The following is a 20,485-nucleotide window of genomic DNA, read 5'->3' on the forward strand; positions in this document are numbered from 1 at the left end:
TTCCGTTTTCGAGATAAAAATGCTAACTCCGTTGTTTTCCACCAGGTGGCGCTATAGGTGGTTTCATTGCGTAGCACATGGATACTTTACTATACCTAGACACCACTTCTCTGCCTATAGCTGCCGCCGTTCTCAGGTTAATGGCGGTGGACAGGATATGGGTGGACACACTGTACTGTATATGCACAATTTGCTATGGCCGTGATTGTATGGACTAGCCCCCTGTAGGGCCGCCATATCTGTAGAGCACCTTTACCTGCATTCTTACAAGCCACTTAGCGATTGCTGATATGTAAAACTGTCCTTAACCCCTGTAAATTAGTGGGTGGCGAGTTCAAGGGGCGCTCATTTCCCTGGACTAATCTTTCCTCTCATCATGTAAGTGCGCCCCTGTGCATGTGAGCGACATGGATTGAAAAAGCGACCTCACTGCCGACTCTTTGCAAGTTTCACGCTGGACGTTCTTCCTCCCTGTGAATGCGCAATGAGGCTCCTTTCACATTGCGTTTCAGTGGCTCTGTCGGGGCATAAATCTGAAATCCCGCACTTCCCCCACAAAACGTGTTTCGGACGTATGCGCCGACAGGGTCATTGAGTGTAATGGAGCAAACAGAGCAAGCGTACACTCTGTCTTGCACCATTTTCGGGTGTATGCGCTTTTTGCAGGCGGACACCCGAACGTAGTCTGCTACGTCTGGGCAGCCGCCTGCAGAAAGCGTATACAGCCGAAAATGGTGCAAGACAGAGTGTACGCTTGCTCTGTCTGCTCCATTATACTCAATGGCCCTGTCGGCGCATTCGTCCGAAACACGTTTTGTGGTGTGGGGGGAGGGGCGGGATATCGGACGTATGCCCCGACGGAGCTGTGAAGGTGGTCTTAGCTATAGCTTGTTTGTTTAAACGTAATAAGAATATCTGTGTATGTAAATAATCAAAATATAGATGTAGTTGCATAATTATCTGTGTGTCTATGTTGCAATTGCCCAGATCTATAATATAATTCAAAGCTGTATAGTCATGAAGGGGTTACCAAGAATAAGTGAACAGATGTACAAACAATGGAAGTCTTTTAATGATGAGTAAAAGTCTTATCAGTAGTGTTCACACAGAAAGAATGTACAAGGAACAAAGATGTGTTTTACAATATGCTGGGAGAAATTAAGGAGTGGAATACTCCTTACTCCCTGTTTAGCTTCTAGGCCGAAGTAGCATTTTGTATAATTAAGTTTTTTCAAAATACACGAGTTCAGTTGATGACGCTGGCTCAAGGAGAACATGTCTGTGTGTTCATTGTCTGATACATTGATATATCGGCACTGATATACAGCTACTACGGCACCGTCTCTGGATACCCTGTATGAAGATACCATTAGCTATCTTTACCCAAAATCTCTACCTTGACAGAGCCACTGAAACGCAATGTGAAAGGGGCCTAAGGTTGGGTGTATGTTCTTCGGTCTCATTGACGCACTGCGCATTACCAGGGATGCAGATCTTGGCTGCCGTGAGGAGCCCGTGGTGACGTCGCTCTTAGGAGAGGGGAGATTAGTTGGGAGGGGTAGGAAGGAATTGATTTCCCTGGACTAGTCAACTGATTAATTACATGGCGCGAGAGAGGGATTTATAGTTAATTTTAGAGGATCCCTTGAAGTAGTTTCAGAATATATGATTTAATAATATAAAAAAAAAAAAAAAAAAAAGAAGAAGCTGAGGCCATACCTTGTGAAAAGGCTCTGGGAGGAAAACGTTGGGCTGCTTCTGTAGCTCGTCCAGGACCAAACACGACATGGTCATCACCGTCTGGAGAAGAGAAAGAGAGGAGACTGTACGGACACTGCTGATCCCGCGGAGCGATCCCCATGTGTGGTGCGGAGCGATCCCCATGTGTGGTGCGGAGCGATCCCCATGTGTGGTGCGGAGCGATCCCCATGTGTGGTGCGGAGCGATCCCCATGTGTGGTGCGGAGCAATCCCCATGTGTGGTGCGGAGCGATCCCCATGTGTGGTGCGGAGCGATCCCCATGTGTGGTGCGGAGCGATCCCCATGTGTGGTGCGGAGCGATCCCCATGTGTGGTGCGGAGCGATCCCCATGTGTGGTGCGGAGCGATCCCCATGTGTGGTGCGGAGCGATCCCCATGTGTGGTGCGGAGCGATCCCCATGTGTGGTGCGGAGCGATCCCCATGTGTGGTGCGAAGCGATCCCCATGTGTGGTGCGGAGCGATCCCCATGTGTGGTGCGGAGCGATCCCCATGTGTGGTGCGGAGCGATCCCCATGTGTGGTGCGGAGCGATCCCCATGTGTGGTGCGGAGCGATCCCCATGTGTGGTGCGGAGCGATCCCCATGTGTGGTGCGGAGCGATCCCCATGTGTGGTGCGGAGCGATCCCCATGTGTGGTGCGAAGCGATCCCCATGTGTGGTGCGAAGCGATCCCCATGTTTGGTGCGAAGCGATCCCCATGTGTGGTGCGGAGCGATCCCCATGTGTGGTGCGGAGCGATCCCCATGTGTGGTGCGGAGCAATCCCCATGTGTGGTGCGGAGCGATCCCCATGTGTGGTGCGGAGCGATCCCCATGTGTGGTGCAGAGCGATCCCCATGTGTGGTGCAGAGCGATCACCATGTGTGGTGCAGAGCGATCACTATGTGTGGTGCAGACCGATCACCATGTGTGGTGCAGAGCGATCACCATGTGTGGTGCAGAGCGATCACCATGTGTGGTGCAGAGCGATCACCATGTGTGGTGCAGAGCGATCACCATGTGTGGTGCAGAGCGATCACCATGTGTGGTGCAGACCGATCACTATGTGTGGTGCAGACCGATCACTATGTGTGGTGCAGACCGATCACTATGTGTGGTGCAGAGCGATCACCATGTGTGGTGCAGAGCGATCACTATGTGTGGTGCAGACCGATCACTATGTGTGGTGCAGAGCGATCACTATGTGTGGTGCAGAGCGATCACTATGTGTGGTGCAGAGCGATCACTATGTGTGGTGCAGAGCGATCACTATGTGTGGTGCAGAGTGATCACTATGTGTGGTGCAGAGCGATCACTATGTGGTGCAGAGCGATCACTATGTGTGGTGCAGAGCGACCTCCGCTGCAGAGACGTCCGCAGAGCCGCGCACACTAGCGCTTACCTGCAGCATATTCGGGTCAGGCTCGTACAGGCACAGAGGCATGAGTCTTCTTTCCTTCGATAGCATTTCGCTCGTGCACCACATTCTGACAAGACTGCTCCAACACTTGGGCTAAAACGCAAATAAATCAGAAATCACTGCCGTGGTTAACCCTTTAATACTGCACAACCTTGTTGGGTGCAGCCAAAGCGTCGCTACAGACAGGTCCCAATGTCTGTGGGTTGTGCCAAATTTGTTCCTTCATGCACAGCCCCTTGTACTCCCCCGCTGTATGCATCGCCGATATTTCCTAGTTTCTACAATCATTAGATTTTACGTGGGCCAACAATTACATCCATAGCCTTCGAGGATCTGTCCATATAATCCGCACCCATGAGAGCAAGGAGTTGTTTTTTAGAGGCTGCATTTTTCATGCAGAAACCACATCATGAAATGCTCCTGTTTTTGGAGGGCTTCTTCCTTTTCCTGAAGTTTCTTTGCAGCTTTTTGCTTGGAGACGTTTCTTTAACCCCCTTCACCTCCGGGTGATATTTTCCGTTTTGTTTTTTTTTTGGGGGGGGGGGGGGGCATTTGCTCCCCTTTTTCCGATAGCTGAAGCTTTTTTTTTCAATTTTCCCGTCAATCTTGCCATATGAGGGCTTATTTTTACGGGACGAGCTACACTTTTAAATGACACCATGAGTTTTACCATATAGTGTACTGGAAAATGGCAAAAAAAAAAAATATCTAAGTGTGGAAAAATTGCATGATTGGTTTTGGGATATTTTATTCACAGCGTTCACTATACGGTAAATCTGATGTTTCAGTGCCATTCCTCAGGTCGGTTCCAGTTTGTAGACAAACATGTATAAGTTTACTTTTATCTAAGGGGTTAAAAAAAATAATTCATAAGTTTGTCTAAAAAAAAAAAAAAAAAAAAAAAAAAAAGTGGTGCACTTTTTGCGCCCTTTTCCGAAACCCGCAGCGTTTTTTCGATATCTGGGGCTCAGTCATGGCTTATTTTTTGCGTCTCGAGCTGTCGTTTTTAATGGCACTGATGCTACGTTTTGATCGCCTGTTATTGCGTTTTGCGCAAAATTTGCGGTGACCAAAAACTGTAATTTTGGACATTTTTTGGGCCCTACGCCTTTTACCGATCAGACTCATTGATTTTATATGTTGCTAGATTGGGCATTTCTGAACGCGGCAATACCAAATGTGTATATTTTTTAACCCTTTAATTTTCAATGGGGCAAATTTGGGGTGAATTGAAGTTTTTTTTTTTTATTTTACTAGGCCCCCTAGGGGCTATAAGGATCAGCAGTGTGATCGCGCATTCAGTTCTGTAGATCACAGCTGCACAGCTCTGATCTATTGAAATGCTGCTTTCCTCTTGCAGCCAGCGCTCTCCTGGCAGTAAGAGGAAGTGAGTCCATGATAGCTACAGGAGTCATCACAGGACCCTGTGCTACCATGGCAACCATCGGCTCCAAATGATCATTTCACGGTTACTGCGGCGGGCATTTACATTGCGCTGTCACATTTTGACAGCGTGATCTAATGGGTTAACAGGCGCAAGTGGATCATGGATCCACCTGCACCTGATAGCCACACATGTCTGCTGTGAAAATCAGCAGACATGTGCAGGTCTCACCACAGCAGCCGGCGGTGATTACCCTGACGCGACCCATGACGTACCCATGTGTTGTGAAGAGGTTAAAGCAACCTATTGGGCTCTGTGCACATGGAGTTTTTGGAGCAGAAACTGGGCCTATTTAGAGGCGATTTTCAGAGTATCTCCTCTGTTTGTGCCCTGAAAACTCTGGGTGCGGCACATATGAACAGCAAAGTGGATTTTTCATAGAAACTAATTAGAAATTTTTTTCCAAGAGTTTTTGAAGAGGATTTTGGAGAGGATCCGCTCCAAAAAATTACACACAACCCTGTGTGCCCCTTTCCTTAGACCTTGTATAACTTCTATTCGCTGTAGGAGGGTGTTGTGCACTCACCTCGTGAAATAGGTGGTTATTAGAGAAAAGTATATGGAGTGCAGTCCGAATTAAAAGCCCCCTCTTCAATGGCACGCCTGGAAAAATACAAAAAAGATCAGAGAGACGGAATGAGAGGGGGAACGGTGCCGCCTGTAACAAACACAAGGCATCACGAATAACCCTATATACATAACAAGCGTCATGTATCTAAGGCCCAGTGCCCACAATGTGTAGTTTTGAAGCGTATTTTCAGAAATCTGCATGTCCATTGAGAAGCCAGCAAAGTCTATGAGAATTCAGAAGTGCTGTGCTCACGTTGATTAATTTTCCCTTGCAGATTCGGTGCAGAAAAAAAGAAATCTGCACCAAATACGCAAAACAAAAATACTCAATACCTTTCTCGAGGCGTCCATCGGCCTTGTGCTGTGTGATGCTGGAACACTGCACCCCAGCCTTGGAGACTGGCGTCGATGGTCACTATCCTCCAGTGGATCGGAAGGAAGGACCTGCCTAGCGCGAGGTTGCGAAGACTGGTCCACCAACGAAGTGAGTGGCGGGTCTCCGGCGATCGACGGAATCTGCGATCCAGAGAAAAGGGAGATCTGTCCCACTTCTTGAGCAAGGCCAGCTGGAGAGGCCGAAGATGAAACTGGGCAAAGGGTATCGCCTCTATCGCCGCCACCATCTGACCGAGGACTCGCATACCGAACCTGATGGAAACCGGGCGCGGATGGCAGAGAGTACGGAGGCCTCGGAGCAGGGAAGAGATCTTCTCGTGTGAGGAAAACCCGACCTTGGATGGTATCGAATGCCATGCCTAAAAAGGTGATCCGCCGGGCCGGGGTCAGAGAGGACTTCTTCCGATTGATCAGCCACCCCAGCCGCGAAAGGGTGTCGATAGTGATCTGAACCTCAAGACGACAGTCCTCGAAGGAAGAATCTTTGACCAACATGTCGTCCAGGTACGGAATGACCATAACACCTCTGGAATGTAGGACGGACATGGCCACCGCCATGACCTTTAAGAAGACTCTGGGGGCAGATGCGAGGCCGAAGGGAAGAGCTGGAAGTGGTCCTCTGCTATCGCAAAGCGGAGGAACTGTTGGTGGGATTGGGCTATCGGAACGTGAAGATAGGCGTCTTGAATGTCCAGCGACGCCAGGAATTCGCCGACCTCCATGGACGCGATCACAGAGCGGAGGGACTCCATGCGAAATGCTCGAGGCCTCACCGATCTGTTGAGAAGGTTCAGGTCGAGAACGGTGCGGACTGAGACGTCCTTCTTGGGGACCATAAATAGGTTGGAATAAAACCCCATGAAGCGTTCTGAGGGAGGGACTGGTACCATGACTCCGGCTTGAAGGAGAGACTCTATGGAGAGAAAGAACGCGCGGGAGACTCAGGAGGGCGAGATTGGGGAAAAACGTCTCAGTGGTCTTGAATCGAACTCTATTCTGTAGCCTGAGACAATGATCTCTCTGATCCAGGCATCCGCGGTTAGAGGGAGCCAGACGTGCTGGAACTCAGACAGGCGCCCCCCCCCCCCCCAACGAGTCCGGCGCTGCTGCGCATGGTCCTGTGTCCTCCAATGAAACGAAAGAGAAAAAGAAATCTGCACCAAATACGCAAAGGAAAAAGAAGGGAATTTTGTTTACTTACCGTAAATTCCTTTTCTTCTAGCTCCTATTGGGAGACCCAGACAATTGACAATTGGGTGTATAGCTTCTGCCTCCGGAGGCCACACAAAGTATTACACTTAAAAGTGTAAACCCCTCCCCTCTGCCTATACACCCCCCCGTGCATCACGGGCTCCTCAGTTTTGGTGCAAAAGCAGGAAGGAGGAAACTTATAAATTGGTCTAAGGTAAATTCAATCCGAAGGATGTTCGGAGAACTGAAACCATGAACCCAGAACAATTCAACATGAACAACATGTGTACACAAAAGAACAACAGCCCGAAGGGAACAGGGGCGGGTGCTGGGTCTCCCAATAGGAGCTAGAAGAAAAGGAATTTACGGTAAGTAAACAAAATTCCCTTCTTCTTTGTCACTCCATTGGGAGACCCAGACAATTGGGACGTCCAAAAGCAGTCCCTGGGTGGGTAAAAGAATACCTCGGTAATAGAGCCGTAAAACGGCCCCTTCCTACAGGTGGGCAACCGCCGCCTGAAGGACTCGCCTACCTAGGCTGGCATTTGCCGAAGCGTAGGTATGCACCTGATAGTGTTTCGTGAAAGTGTGCAGACTCGACCAGGTAGCCGCCTGACACACCTGCTGAGCCGTAGCCTGGTGCCGCAATGCCCAGGACGCACCCACGGCTCTGGTAGAATGGGCTTTCAGCCCTGAAGGAACCTGAAGCCCAGAAGAACGGTAGGCTTCAAGAATTGGTTCCTTGATCAACCGAGCCAAGGTTGACTTGGAAACATGCTACCATTTACGCTGGCCAGCGACAAGGACAAAGAGCGCATCCGAGCGGCGCAGGGGCGCCGTACGAGAAATGTAGAGTCTAAGTGCTCTCACAAGATCTAACAAGTGCAAATCCTTTTCACATTGGTGAACTGGATGAGGGCAAAAAGAAGGTAAGGAGATATCCTGATTGAGATGAAAAGGGGATACCACCTTAGGGAGAAATTCCGGAACCGGACGCAGAACCACCTTGTCCTGGTGAAACACCAGGAAGGGGGCTTTGCATGACAATGCAGCTAGCTCAGACACTCTCCGAAGTGATGTGACTGCCACTAGGAAGACCACCTTCTGCGAAGGGCGTGAAAGAGAAATATCTCTCATTGGCTCGAAAGGTGGTTTCTGAAGAGCCGTTAGCACCCTGTTCAGATCCCAGGGTTCTAGCGGACGCTTGTAAGGAGGGACTATGTGGCAAACTCCCTGCAGGAACGTGCGGACCTGCGGAAGCCTGGCTAGACGCTTTTGAAAAAACACAGAGAGCGCCGAGACTTGTCCCTTAATAGAACCGAGAGACAAACCCTTTTCCATTCCGGATTGAAGGAAGGACAGAAAAGTGGGCAAGGCAAATGGCCAGGGAGTAAAACCCTGATCAGAGCACCAGGATAAGAAGATCCTCCACGTCCTGTGGTAGATCTTGGCGGACGTTGGTTTCCTGGCCTGTCTCATAGTGGCAATGACCTCTTGAGATAACCCGGAAGACGCTAGGATTCAGGACTCAATGGCCACACAGTCAGGTTGAGGGCCGCAGAATTCAGATGGAAAAATGGCCCTTGAGACAGTAAGTCTGGACGGTCTGGTAGTGCCCACGGTTGACCCACCGTGAGATGCCACAGATCCGGATACCACGACCTCCTTGGCCAGTCTGGGGCGATTAGGATGGCGCGGCGGCAGTCGGACCTGATCTTGCGTAATACTCTGGGCAGTAGTGCCAGAGGAGGGAATACATACGGCAGCCGAAACTGCGACCAATCCTGAACTAATGCGTCTGCCGCCAGCGCTCTGTGATCTTGAGACCGTGCCATGAATGCCGGGACCTTGTTGTTGTGCCGGGACGCCATTAGGTCGACGTCCGGCTTCCCCCAGCGGCAACAGATCTCTTGAAACACGTCCGGGTGAAGAGACCATTCCCCTGCGTCCATGCCCTGGCGACTGAGAAAGTCTGCTTCCCAGTTTTCTACGCCCGGGATGTGAACTGCGGAGATGGTGGAGGCTGTGGCTTCCACCCACAGCAGAATCCGCCGAACTTCCTGGAAGGCTTGCCGACTGCGTGTGCCGCCTTGGTGGTTGATGTATGCCACCGCCGTGGCGTTGTCCGACTGAATTCGGATCTGCCTGCCTTCCAGCCACGGCTGGAACGCCTTTAGGGCTAGATACACTGCCCTTATCTCCAGAACATTGATCTGAAGGGAGGACTCTGGCTGAGTCCAGGTACCCTGAGCCCTGTGGTGGAGGAAGACCGCTCCCCACCCTGACAGACTCGCGTCCGTCGTGACCACAGCCCAGGATGGGGGTAGGAATGATTTCCCCTTCGACAAAGAAGTGGGAAGAAGCCACCACTGAAGGGAGGCCTTGGCTGCCCGAGAAAGGGAGACGTTCCTGTCGAGGGACGTCGACTTCCTGTCCCATTTGCGGAGAATGTCTCATTGAAGTGGACGCAGATGAAACTGCGCAAATGGAACTGCCTCCATTGCTGCCACCATCTTCCCTAGGAAGTGCATGAGGCGCCTCAAGGGGTGCGACTGGGCTCGAAGGAGAGATTGCACCCCTGTCCGTAGTGAATGCTGTTTGTCCAGCGGAAGTTTCACTATCGCTGAGAGAGTATGAAACTCCATCCCGAGATATGTCAGCGATTGGGTCGGTGTCAATTTTGACTTTGGGAAATTGATGATCCACCCGAATCTCTGGAGAGTCTCCAGAGCAATGTTCAGGCTGTGTTGGCATGCCACCCGAGAGGGGGCCTTGACAAGGAGATCGTCTAAGTAAGGGATCACCGAGTGTCCCTGAGAGTGTAGGACTGCTACCACTGTTGCCATGACCTTGGTGAAGACCCGTGGGGCTGTCGCCAGGCCGAAAGGCAGCGCCACGAACTGAAGGTGTTCGTCCCCGATGGCGAAACGCAGGAAGCGCTGATGCTCTGGTGCAATCGGTACGTGGAGATAAGCATCCCTGATGTCGATTGATGCTAGGAAGTCTCCTTGGGACATCGAGGCGATGACGGAGCGGAGAGATTCCATCCGGAACCGCCTGGTTTTCACGTGTTTGTTGAGCAGTTTGAGGTCGAGAACGGGACGGAAAGATCCGTCCTTTTTCGGCACCACAAACAAGTTGGAGTAAAAACCGTGACCCAATTGCTGAAGAGGAACAGGGATCACCACTCCTTCTGCCTTCAGAGTGCTCACCGCCTGAAGAAGAGCGTCGGCTCGCTCGGGGGGCGGAGATGTTCTGAAGAAACGAGTCGGAGGACGAGAGCGGAACTCTATCCTGTAACCGTGAGACAGAATGTCTCTCACCCATCGGTCTTGGACATGTGGCAACCAGGCGTCGCAAAAGCGGGAGAGCCTGCCACTGACCGAGGATGCGGTTTGGGGAGGCCGAAAGTCATGAGGAGGCCGCTTTGGGAGCGGTTCCTCCGGCGGTCTTTTTAGGACGTGACTTAGACCGCCATGAATCAGAGTTCCTCTGACCCTTCTGTGACCTGTTGGACGAGGAGAATTGAGACCTGGCTGAGGGCCGAAAGGACCGAAATCTCGATTGTACCTTCCGTTGTTGAGGTCTGTTTGGTTTGGACTGGGGTAAGGACGAGTCCTTTCCCTTGGATTGTTTAATGATTTCATCCAATTGCTCGCCAAACAGGCGTTCGCCAGAAAATGGCAAACCGGTTAAGAACTTTTTGGAAGCAGAGTCTGCCTTCCATTCACGTAGCCACATGGCCCTGCGGACTGCCACCGAATTGGCGGATGCTACCGGCGTACGGCTCGCAGAGTCCAGGACAGCATTCATGGCGTAGGACGCAAACGCCGACGCCTGAGAGGTTAAGGACACAACCTGCGGAGTAGAGGCACGTGTGACTGCATTAATCTCAGACTGACAAGCTGAGATAGCTTGGAGTGCCCATACGGCTGCGAATGCCGGAGCAAAGGACGCGCCGATAGCTTCATAAATGGATTTCATCAGGAGCTCTATCTGCCTGTCAGTGGCATCCTTGAGTGATGCACCGTCTGCCACTGCAACTATGGATCTAGCCGCCAGTCTAGAGACTGGAGGATCCACCTTGGGACACTGAGCCCAACCCTTGACAACGTCAGGGGGGAAGGGATAACGTGTGTCATTAAGGCGCTTAGTAAAGCGCTTATCTGGAAAAGCTCGGTGTTTCTGGACTGTATCTCTGAAGTCGGAGTGATCAAGAAACGCACTCCGTGTACGTTTGGGAAACCTAAAATGGAATTTCTCCTGCTGAGAAGCTGACTCCTCAATCTGAGGAGTTGGGGGAGAAAGATCCAACACCTGATTGATGGACGCTATAAGGTCGTTTACTATGGCGTCCCCTTCAGGTGTATCAAGGTTGAGAGCGGCGTCAGAATCAGAGCCCTGATCTGCCACCTCCGCTTCATCCTCCAGAGAGTCCTCATGCTGAGACCCTGAACACTGTGATGAAGTCGAGGGAAGCTGCCGGCGAGCCCGCTTAGCCGGTCTGGGACTGCGGTCTGTGTCAGAGTCCTCACCGTGGGACCTATGAGTCGCCCCAGGAGCACTTTGCTGCGCCGACCGAGGGGGGACTGAGGGCAATGATTCAACAGTGCCCGGGGCCTGTGTTACAGGTCTGGACTGCAAAGCTTCTAGTATCTTAGCAGACCATCTATCCATAGACTCAGAAAGTTTGTCAGCGAATACTGCAAACTCTGTCCCTGTCACCTGGACAGTGGCAGCAGGTGGTTCCACCTGGGCCGAGGGTCCCACCAGTGGCAGAGGCTCCGGCTGAGTGAGTGTCACAGGGGCCGAGCATTGCACACAATGAGGGTAGGTGGAACCTGCAGGTAGCATAGCCGCACATGAGGTACAGGTTGCAAAGTAAGCCTGTGCCTTGGCACCCTTGCTTTTTGCGGACGACATTCTGTTGTCTCCTCTTAGAGCAATCAGAGAGGGTATATAGCCAAAGCACTAGTGCGGCCGTACAGAGTAAATATATACAATATAAGCATATAAATATACACTTCGGCACCCAGTGGGGCAAGCACCTAGTAACAGGTGCTGCTTACCGACCGCCCTCAGCGTTTGTGTGACCACCAGATTCCCTGCCTGGGCCTCCCAGAGCTGTGGAGCTCGTTGAAGTTCTCCAGCGTCAGAAGTGCTGATAGGAATGGCTGCCAGCGTTCTGAGAGGAGGAGGGAGTCGTGGGCGTGCCTTAGAAAGTGCGGGAATCTGGTGCCCCACGGTGCTCAGTGAGGGGGGAGGAGGATACAAAGTATGCTCCAGCCCTCAGCGCTGACGTCCAGTGCAGCGTCCCGCCCTTACCCCTGACTGGCAGGCCCGGGGGCGGGAATATGCGGTACTAGGCCGCAAAAGCCGGGGACTAAAGTTATAAGCGCGGCCGGCAAACAAGCGCGGTCAGCGCGGTAGTCCCGGCGCACCAACAGAACCAGCAGCTGCTGCAGCGTCCTAGACAGGCGCTGTATGCGCCGTCCCCAAGGGGACACAGAGTACCTCAGAGGAGCAGGGCCTGTCCCTGACGATACCCGGTCTCCTGTCCAGCAGATTCCCTCAGAGGCTGCGGAGGGAGCATGGTCCCAGTGCCTGGTGACCGATTAGGATCCCACTTCACCCAGAGCCCCTAAGGGATGGGGAAGGAAAACAGCATGTGGCTCCAGCCTTTGTACCCGCAATGGGTACCTCAACCTTAACAACACCGCCGACCAGAGTGGGGTGAGAAGGGAGCATGCCGGGGGCCCTGTTATGGGCCCTCTTTTCTTCCATCCGATATAGTCAGCAGCTGCTGCTGACCAAATTGTGGAGCTTGCGTGCATGTGTGCCTCCTTCAACACAAAGCATAAAAACTGAGGAGCCCGTGATGCACGGGGGGGTGTATAGGCAGAGGGGAGGGGTTTACACTTTTAAGTGTAATACTTTGTGTGGCCTCCGGAGGCAGAAGCTATACACCCAATTGTCAATTGTCTGGGTCTCCCAATGGAGCGACAAAGAAATACTCAACGTGAGCACAGCACTTCTGAATTCTCATACACTTTGCTGGATTTACAATGGACATGAAGATTTCTGAAAATTGAGTCAAAATCCGCAGCGTGGGCACAGGGCCTAATAGGTCTACCCCAACGCCGTCCATTACTGGAGAGCAGAGCTTGTGCGACCCCCCCGCCAGTGATAACCAATACCAGCATTAATGACTCACTGCTCTGAGGTGCCCAAACTTCCGTCCACTCGGCCTCGTTTCCTGGGGGGCAGCTTCGTACCCGCAGCATGGCGAGGTGGAGCTCGAAGAGGGCAGGAGTAAACAGCTTGCAGATGTTTAACTGTGTTGACCTGTTCTGCATCAGAGTATAGGCGGCCGTCGAGAAGTCTCCATATTTGCACATATAAAAACACAGTTTCTTCTTCAGGGCGTCGAGGCTGCAAAATACAGGGGAGCGGCTTATAACAAGCACAGAATACCGGTGACCCCCCCATAAGAAGTTGGCGTGAGGGCGAGACTTACCCGGCCGCCTCTGGGCAATGCACGACATTGAGATAGCGCACCAGCTGCCTGTAACTAGAGGACGGAGACATTATCAGGGAGCGCTCAGTCTGGGCACATTGTGCTTGAAGAAGGTAACGTTTTGCTGCTGGGAGCGAGATATCATCTTATATCTAAAAGGCAGTTTTCTGACATTAGAAAATAAAAAAAAAAACAAAAAAAACGGAGGCATGCTCACCAGCATAAGACTGCACCGCAGGAAGTGATGTCTGAAACCAGTGATTGGCTGCAGCGGTCAGAGACTACAAGATCACGTCATTGGATAGCCAATCCTGGGGGTGTCAGAAGACGTAGCCAGAGTAGAACACCCTCGCTCCTCATGTAATCCATCTCCAAGGGCTATTTTCTTGGAGGGATTGTCCTATTTGTTGCCATTAACCTTTAGGGCGGCTTTGCACGTTGCGATATTGCACGTGCGATGTCGATGGGGTCAAATCGAAAGTGACGCACATCCGGCGTCGCAGTCGATATCGCAACGTGTAAAACCTTTTTGATACGATGAACGAGCGCAAAAGCGTCGTTATCGTATCATCGCTGCAGCCTCCGACATTTCCATAATGCCGGTGCAGCGACAGGTACGATGTTGTTCCTCGCTCCTGCGGCAGCACACATCGCTGTGTGTAAAGCCGCAGGAGCGAGGAACTTCACCTTACCTGCCGCCGGCTGCAATGAGAAGGACGGAGGTGGGCGGAATGTTTACATCCTGCTCATCTCCGCCCCTCCGCTTCAATTGGCCGCCTGTCGTGTGACGTCACTGTGACGCCGCACGACCCGCCCCCTAAGGAAGGAAGTGGGACGCCGGCAGCTTTCACTAGATATCGAATGTGCGACGGGGGCGGGACTATCGCTGCAGCATCGGTAACACATTGTTACCGATGTGGCAACGTGCAAAGCCCCCCTTAGTCTCTTATTTTACTCTGCGTACACTAAGGCCTAAGCCACACGGCATGAAAATCGTTAAAACATCGCATTCCACTTGGACCAATTTTAGACTGTGTGTCAGCGCACATGAGCGATTATTTTCTCAGCCCTAATCGGACCGAGAAAACAAAATCGCAGCATGCTGGGGGTGTAATGCGATCATTGTTTCTCTCGCACCCATTCAAGTCTATGGGGGCAAGGGAGGAGAGGAGAAAAAAAAAAAGATCGCACTGCACTCGCATTGCATTGGTGTACCGCGAGTGCAGAGCGAGAATGGCAATAGCCGGCTACGGAGGAGAGCGGGAGATCAATTCCTCTCTCCCCTCAGCGTTAGCCACCGGCCCACCCCTCCTCAGTGCCCGTCCCCCGTAGCTGAGGTCCACTTGCACGATTGGACCTCAGTTGCAGGGACACTCTGCTGTACTGCTAGCGTGAGCCGAATATCATGCGAGGGGATCGCAGTAATCCCAGTGTGGCCCCGGCCTAACTCCTTCTATTGCCTTTTACACCAATATCTGGAGGGGGGAAAGGGGGTCTTTACCACTGTTGGGGAACATTATGGGAAGCCATTGGCGGAGGAAATATTGAGGATACTCCCTATTTCCTTCGCCAATATCGGCACCATAGGTAGGCCTAACTAATCCAAGGCGGTGGCTTCTCCCACACCTGGACATCAGCCATCATCCTACCCCTGCACAGCCTGATCCACAGCAGGGGTCAGAGAGGAGGATCTTACACGTCAAACAGTGCATTTTGTGGCTTTTATTGCGGGACGGTCCCTTTCCTTTCTGCTCCTCCTACCTTCCATCCAGCTGCTCGTCTGCCACCAGCATCAGTTGGGGACTCCTGAACCCGTTTGGTAATGGGAGACGCCTTTCTGGGACATTTTCGTCCCCCCCCGCCCCCATACACCATGTCCTCTTTCAGAGAGGACAAACCCCAGCCCCTCTTTTGGCCACCTATTTCGCTTACTTCAACGAATGCTTACAATGTGGTCCCCTAGATTTCTTTTGCACTCATTGCCTTGACCACCCTCCAGAACCAAGTCCACCCAAATGGGTCAGGTCTTTGATCCAGACCATATGCTTTATAGCCATCCAATCTACACCACGTTCCAAATTATTATGCAAATGATATTTCCCTCGGATTTTCTTAAATGGTCTAATAAAAGTCATCACCCGTTAGAGAGGATACATCGAATTTTATTGAGGAAACCTCCCGATGATAACAGTATAATGTTCCTGATCCAAATTATTAGGCACAGGAGAGTTTCTAAACATTTTATATATGTTTTAAAGAAATGAAACTGCTCATTTGTGGAATTTGCGGCATTAGGAGGTCACATTCACTGAAATAACCTCCTAACGGGCCAAGTTACATGGTAACATAGGAACCCTTCTTTGATATCGCCTTCATAATTCTTGCATCCATTGAACTTGTGAGTTTTTGGAGAGTTTCCTCTTGAATTTCTTTGCATGATGTCAGAATAGCCTCCCATAGCTGCCTCCCACCCTCATAGATCTTTTGCTTGAGGATACTCCAAAGGTTCTCTATAGGGTTGAGGTCAGGGGAAGATGGTGGCCACACCATGAGTTTATCTCCTTTTATGCCCATAGTAGCCAATGACACAGAGGTATTCTTTGCAGCACGAGATGGTGCATTGTCATCCATGTAGGTGATTTTGCTCCTGAAGGCACATTTCTGCCTTTTGTACCATGGAAGAAAGTGGTCAGTCAGAAACTCTATATACTTTGCAGAGGTCATTTTCACACCTTCAGGAACCCTAAAAGGGGCCTACCAGATGTCTCCCCGTGATTCCAACCCAAAACATGACTCTTCCACCTCCTTGCTGACGTCGCAGCCTTGTTGGGACATGGTGGCCATCCACCGACCATCCACTACTCCATCGATCTGGACCATCCACGGTTGCTCGACACTCATCAGTAAACAAGACTGTTGGAAAATTAGTCTTCATGTATGTCTGGGCCCACTGCAACCGTTTCTGCTTGTGAGCACTGGTTAGGGGTGGCCGAATAGTAGCAAACCTTTGAAAGATCCTACACCTTGAGGTTTGAGGGACTCCAGAGGCACCAGCAGCTTCACATATCTGTTTGCTGGTTTGTAATGGCTTTTTAGCAGCTGCTCTCTTAATCCGATGAACTTGCCTAGCAGAAACCTTCCTCATTCTGCCTTTATCTGCACGAACACGTATGTGCTCAGAATCAGCCACGAATCTCTTCACATTACGATGATCACGCTTAAGTTTTCGTGAAATATCTAATGTTTTCATCCCATGTCCCAGGCATTGCACTATTTGATGCTTTTCGACAGCAGAGAGATCCTTTTTCTTTCCCATGTTACTTGTAAACTGTGCCTGTTTAATATTGTGGAACATCCGGTTTTCCTTTTATTGGGCCTCACCTGGCAAACTAATTATCACAGGTATCTGAGATTGATTATAGTGATCCAAGGAACCCTGAGACACAAGACCATCAATGAGTTTCATTATTAAATCGCTAGGACACTTACATCCAATTTGCATAATAATTTGGAACATGGTGTATGGTCGATACCCTTGAGGGCTCATCAGCCTACCTCCTCCATCAATGCCCAAACGGGTCTCATGGCATCTACTGATACTTAAGGCTGAGGACGCAAAGATCCTCCTTGGTCTCCCGAGGTCCCTCTTGGGACAGGCAATGACACCGCCTGATCTGTCCGAATCCCTGGGGGACATCTTTAACTTAGACATTGAGTCTGACCAGACTTCTATGCAGGATCTTATTTGACCAGTGAGGGACACCGTTCAGGTCAAGAATGAGTTCACCTTCCCCCTCCAAGGAAGTGGTTTTCTTCTGGTGACACCACAGGCATTAGGTGGCAATCCCCCCACTATGAAAACGTTCGTGATCTTCTGGCAAAAAAAAATTGAAACACCCGGATTGGGAACATGTCTGATGGCAAGTTCCTTTATATACCGTATTTTCCGGTGTAGAGGACGACTTTTTAACCCCTGAAAATCTTCTCAAAAGTCGGGGGTCGTCTTAGACTTGTCTTATAGGTTGTATAATTACTGTCATAGCAAAAAGGCTCACAGGACGCGCTAGGAGGTGTCACGGCGGGCGGCATTGATCTGCGGGCTACTATGGTGTCTCGGCGGCGGGTGCATTGATCGCTGGGTGGATGGGCTGCGAGGGTGTCTCGTTGGCAAGTGCGTTGATCGGTGGACAGATGGGCTGCGAGGGCGTCTCGGCGGCGGGTGCACTGATCGGTGGACGGATGGGCTGCAAGGGCGTCTCGGAGGCAGGTGCACTGATCGGTGGACGGATGGGCTGCGAGGGTGTCTCGGGTGTATTAAGCTGACTGCCAGCTCCATTGAATCTCCCGCGGTTAACGCAATGAACTTCAAGAAAAATGGTCGTGGAGGTGGCGCATGTGCAAATTGATGCAGTGGACTTAAAGAAAATTGCCTTGGAGTCCTATCTGCGCACGTGCGGCCTCAGTGGCCATTTTCTTGAAATCCATCTCGTCAACCGCAGGCAATTCAATGGAGCCGGCAGTCAGCTCAGTGCACCTGCCGTCGAGACACCGCATCCTGTGACTGCTCCGAAAACTGCCGGCCCGCACATCAATGGCGCCCGCCGCGACACGCCCGAGCGTGTCCTATGGCCCAGCTCCACCACCGTTGCCCTGGTAAGCCATATCCAGGGGATTCAATAGCGCCCGCCGCAACACCCTCAAGCGCGTCCTGTGACCCTGCCTCCTATGACGCTACTCCTCCACCGTCACCCTGGTACGCCATAAGCGGGAGATTCAATCGAGCCCGCCGCTACACCCCTGAGGCCAGAGTATCGCCTTCCTTTGTTGGAAGAGGGGTAGTCTTATACAGCGAGAATATCCCAAACTCTATATTTTCACTGAAAAAGTTGGGGGGTCGTCTTATACGCCGGAAAATACGGTAAATCATATTTCTACCCGTTAGGTTGAGGGTCCTACTAGTAACTGCAGCAAATTACGCATTACATGGATGATGGTGACCAATGCCTCGTATGTAAAGTGTTCACCAGTGGAGCTTTTTAAAACATCTCCCACGTCAAAAAAATAAAAAAACGGTGGCGGCTTTAGCACTAACCTTTTCTCGTTCTCCAGCCTCGTCACCCTGGACTGGACCACAGTCAGCACTTCCCACAGAAATTCCCTCTTGCCTTTGCTTGTACGGACCCCGGTCAGGTTCTGTCCGGCCAGCACGGAGGTCAGTAAGCAGTTGTCCCATCTCATGACGTTCAGGCTGGTGGAGAACACGTTAGTGGTGTCAGAAGAAGACACAAAGCGGATAAATCACTATATAAGAAAACTAGATCTATGGGGGAAAAAAAAAAAAAAAAAAAATAGACGAGCTCAGCGCGGCTGGCCTGGATCACTGGTATCCACAGTCTTACCTGGACGTGAAGGAGTAGAAGTGCGGAGGAAGTCTTAGACGCTGAAAAAAGCCGACAAATTTTTCATACAAAGTCTTCGGATATTCCTTCAAGACCAGAAGCCTTTGTAGGGTGGACATGATCCTGAAAGAGAACGATGCCGCTCCTGTTCAGACCGTTAGTGGATACGTCAGTATCATAGGTCTGTAGGAGCTGCGCTGCCTGAGCAAATAGTTAGAGTTATCTCAGGGGACTTTATTGGGGGGGCACATGAACCATGGGGGTACATTGCTGCCACCAGAAGGCTGAGACTAAGAATTACACCCCAAGAAGCCATTTAGCTAAGCTTAGCTGGTCTGGGGCTCTAGATTGGTTTACGCCATATGGTGTATGGTAATGAGGCCAGGGACTAGTCCCAAGGGTGTTTCTCCGCTTAGCTAGTTGGCCCACATTGCATGGTAGTGTCAAGGGAGGAATTTTTGGTGAAGACTGCTAATGGTATCTTCTTACAGGGAATCCAGAGACGGTGCCGTATTAGCTGTATATATCAGTGCCGATATATCCATGTATCAGACAATGAACACACAGACATGTTCTCCTTGAGCCAGCGTCATGAACTGAACTCGTGTATTGAAAGACACCCAATTATACAGTTTGCATCTCTAACCTTGGAGCTAGAACAAGGGAGTAAGGAGTATTTCACTCTCTATTTTCTCCCAGCACATTGTTTGTTTCTTGTACATTCTATGCGAAAGCTACTGATAAGACTTTGCAGCTTCACATTCTGGCTTCATTATCTTTGGTTAACTCCTTCATGACTATACAGCTTAGAATTATATTATGGGTCTATGCGATGGTTACATAGACAGATAATTATGCAACTACATCTACATTTTGATTATTTATATACACAGATATTCTTATTACGTTTGAACACACAAGCTATAGCTCAGGCGACCTCCACAGTAGTATGTCCCTGTGGGCGTCCTAACATGCTGATGAATACGCAGCGACACCACACGTATCTCACTGATCATGGAGGCTGGCGGAGAATGGTTGCACAATGCGCATGATCCGGAGTCATCAGAACTTCCGGTCATGCACATTGTACTTCACTAAAACCGGGAAGCTTACACCCGGCATCAGTTTAGTGCACACTACGTAGCCATCCTGTGAACCACCCTTTAGAAAATCAACTGATTAAATGAATAGTATCTCCTTTGGTGTACACATAGCTTAAAAGGGTTGTCCATGGTAATGATAGTGATGACCTATCCCTTGGATGCGTCATCAATACCAGATCACTGGGATCTGACACCAAGTAACACCACTTATCGGCTGTGAACAGGTGCGGCTAGATGTGAACCGTGCAAGGAGGGGAGCGGCACAGCGCCACACACGACCTAGTGGCCGATGGCAAGAACTGCAGCTCAGCTCGTATATTTAAACAGTCAGGATAGACTTCTTTCTGATCCTGGCTGCTGCAGCCTCATATTGGCAGCATATTACAACCCGCATCCTTATTGCCCCGCATCTAAACACACTATATATATATATATATATATATATATATATATATATATATATATATATATATATAATGTGTATGTATTTATTATATATATATATATATATATAATATTATATATATATATATATATACACACACACACACACACAGTTAGGTCCAGAACTATTTGGACAGTGACACAAGTTTTGTTATTTTAGCTGTTTACAAAAACATGTTCAGAAATACAATTCTATATATAATATGGGCTGAAAGTGCACACTCCCAGCTGCAATATGAGAGTTTTCACATCCAAATCGGAGA

At 50.4% G+C, this 20,485-nt stretch overlaps 1 protein-coding gene across 1 annotated transcript in view; it reads right to left on the reverse strand.

Moving 5' to 3' along the window:
* Window positions 1–20,485, reverse strand: part of LOC142245545 (uncharacterized) — a 120,925-nt gene that overhangs the window by 33,709 nt on the left and 66,731 nt on the right. The window contains exons 9-15 of the mRNA XM_075318328.1: window positions 18,676–18,798; window positions 18,369–18,524; window positions 13,277–13,330; window positions 12,974–13,191; window positions 5,129–5,205; window positions 3,141–3,251; window positions 1,720–1,800 (exon numbers count right to left, since the gene is read on the reverse strand). Coding sequence (XP_075174443.1) covers window positions 1,720–1,800; window positions 3,141–3,251; window positions 5,129–5,205; window positions 12,974–13,191; window positions 13,277–13,330; window positions 18,369–18,524; window positions 18,676–18,798 — 820 coding nt within the window. The remainder of the gene's footprint in view (window positions 1–1,719; window positions 1,801–3,140; window positions 3,252–5,128; window positions 5,206–12,973; window positions 13,192–13,276; window positions 13,331–18,368; window positions 18,525–18,675; window positions 18,799–20,485) is intronic.

The sequence above is a fragment of the Anomaloglossus baeobatrachus genome, chromosome 7 (assembly GCF_048569485.1).
Source record: "Anomaloglossus baeobatrachus isolate aAnoBae1 chromosome 7, aAnoBae1.hap1, whole genome shotgun sequence".
Classification (NCBI taxonomy): domain Eukaryota; kingdom Metazoa; phylum Chordata; class Amphibia; order Anura; family Aromobatidae; genus Anomaloglossus; species Anomaloglossus baeobatrachus.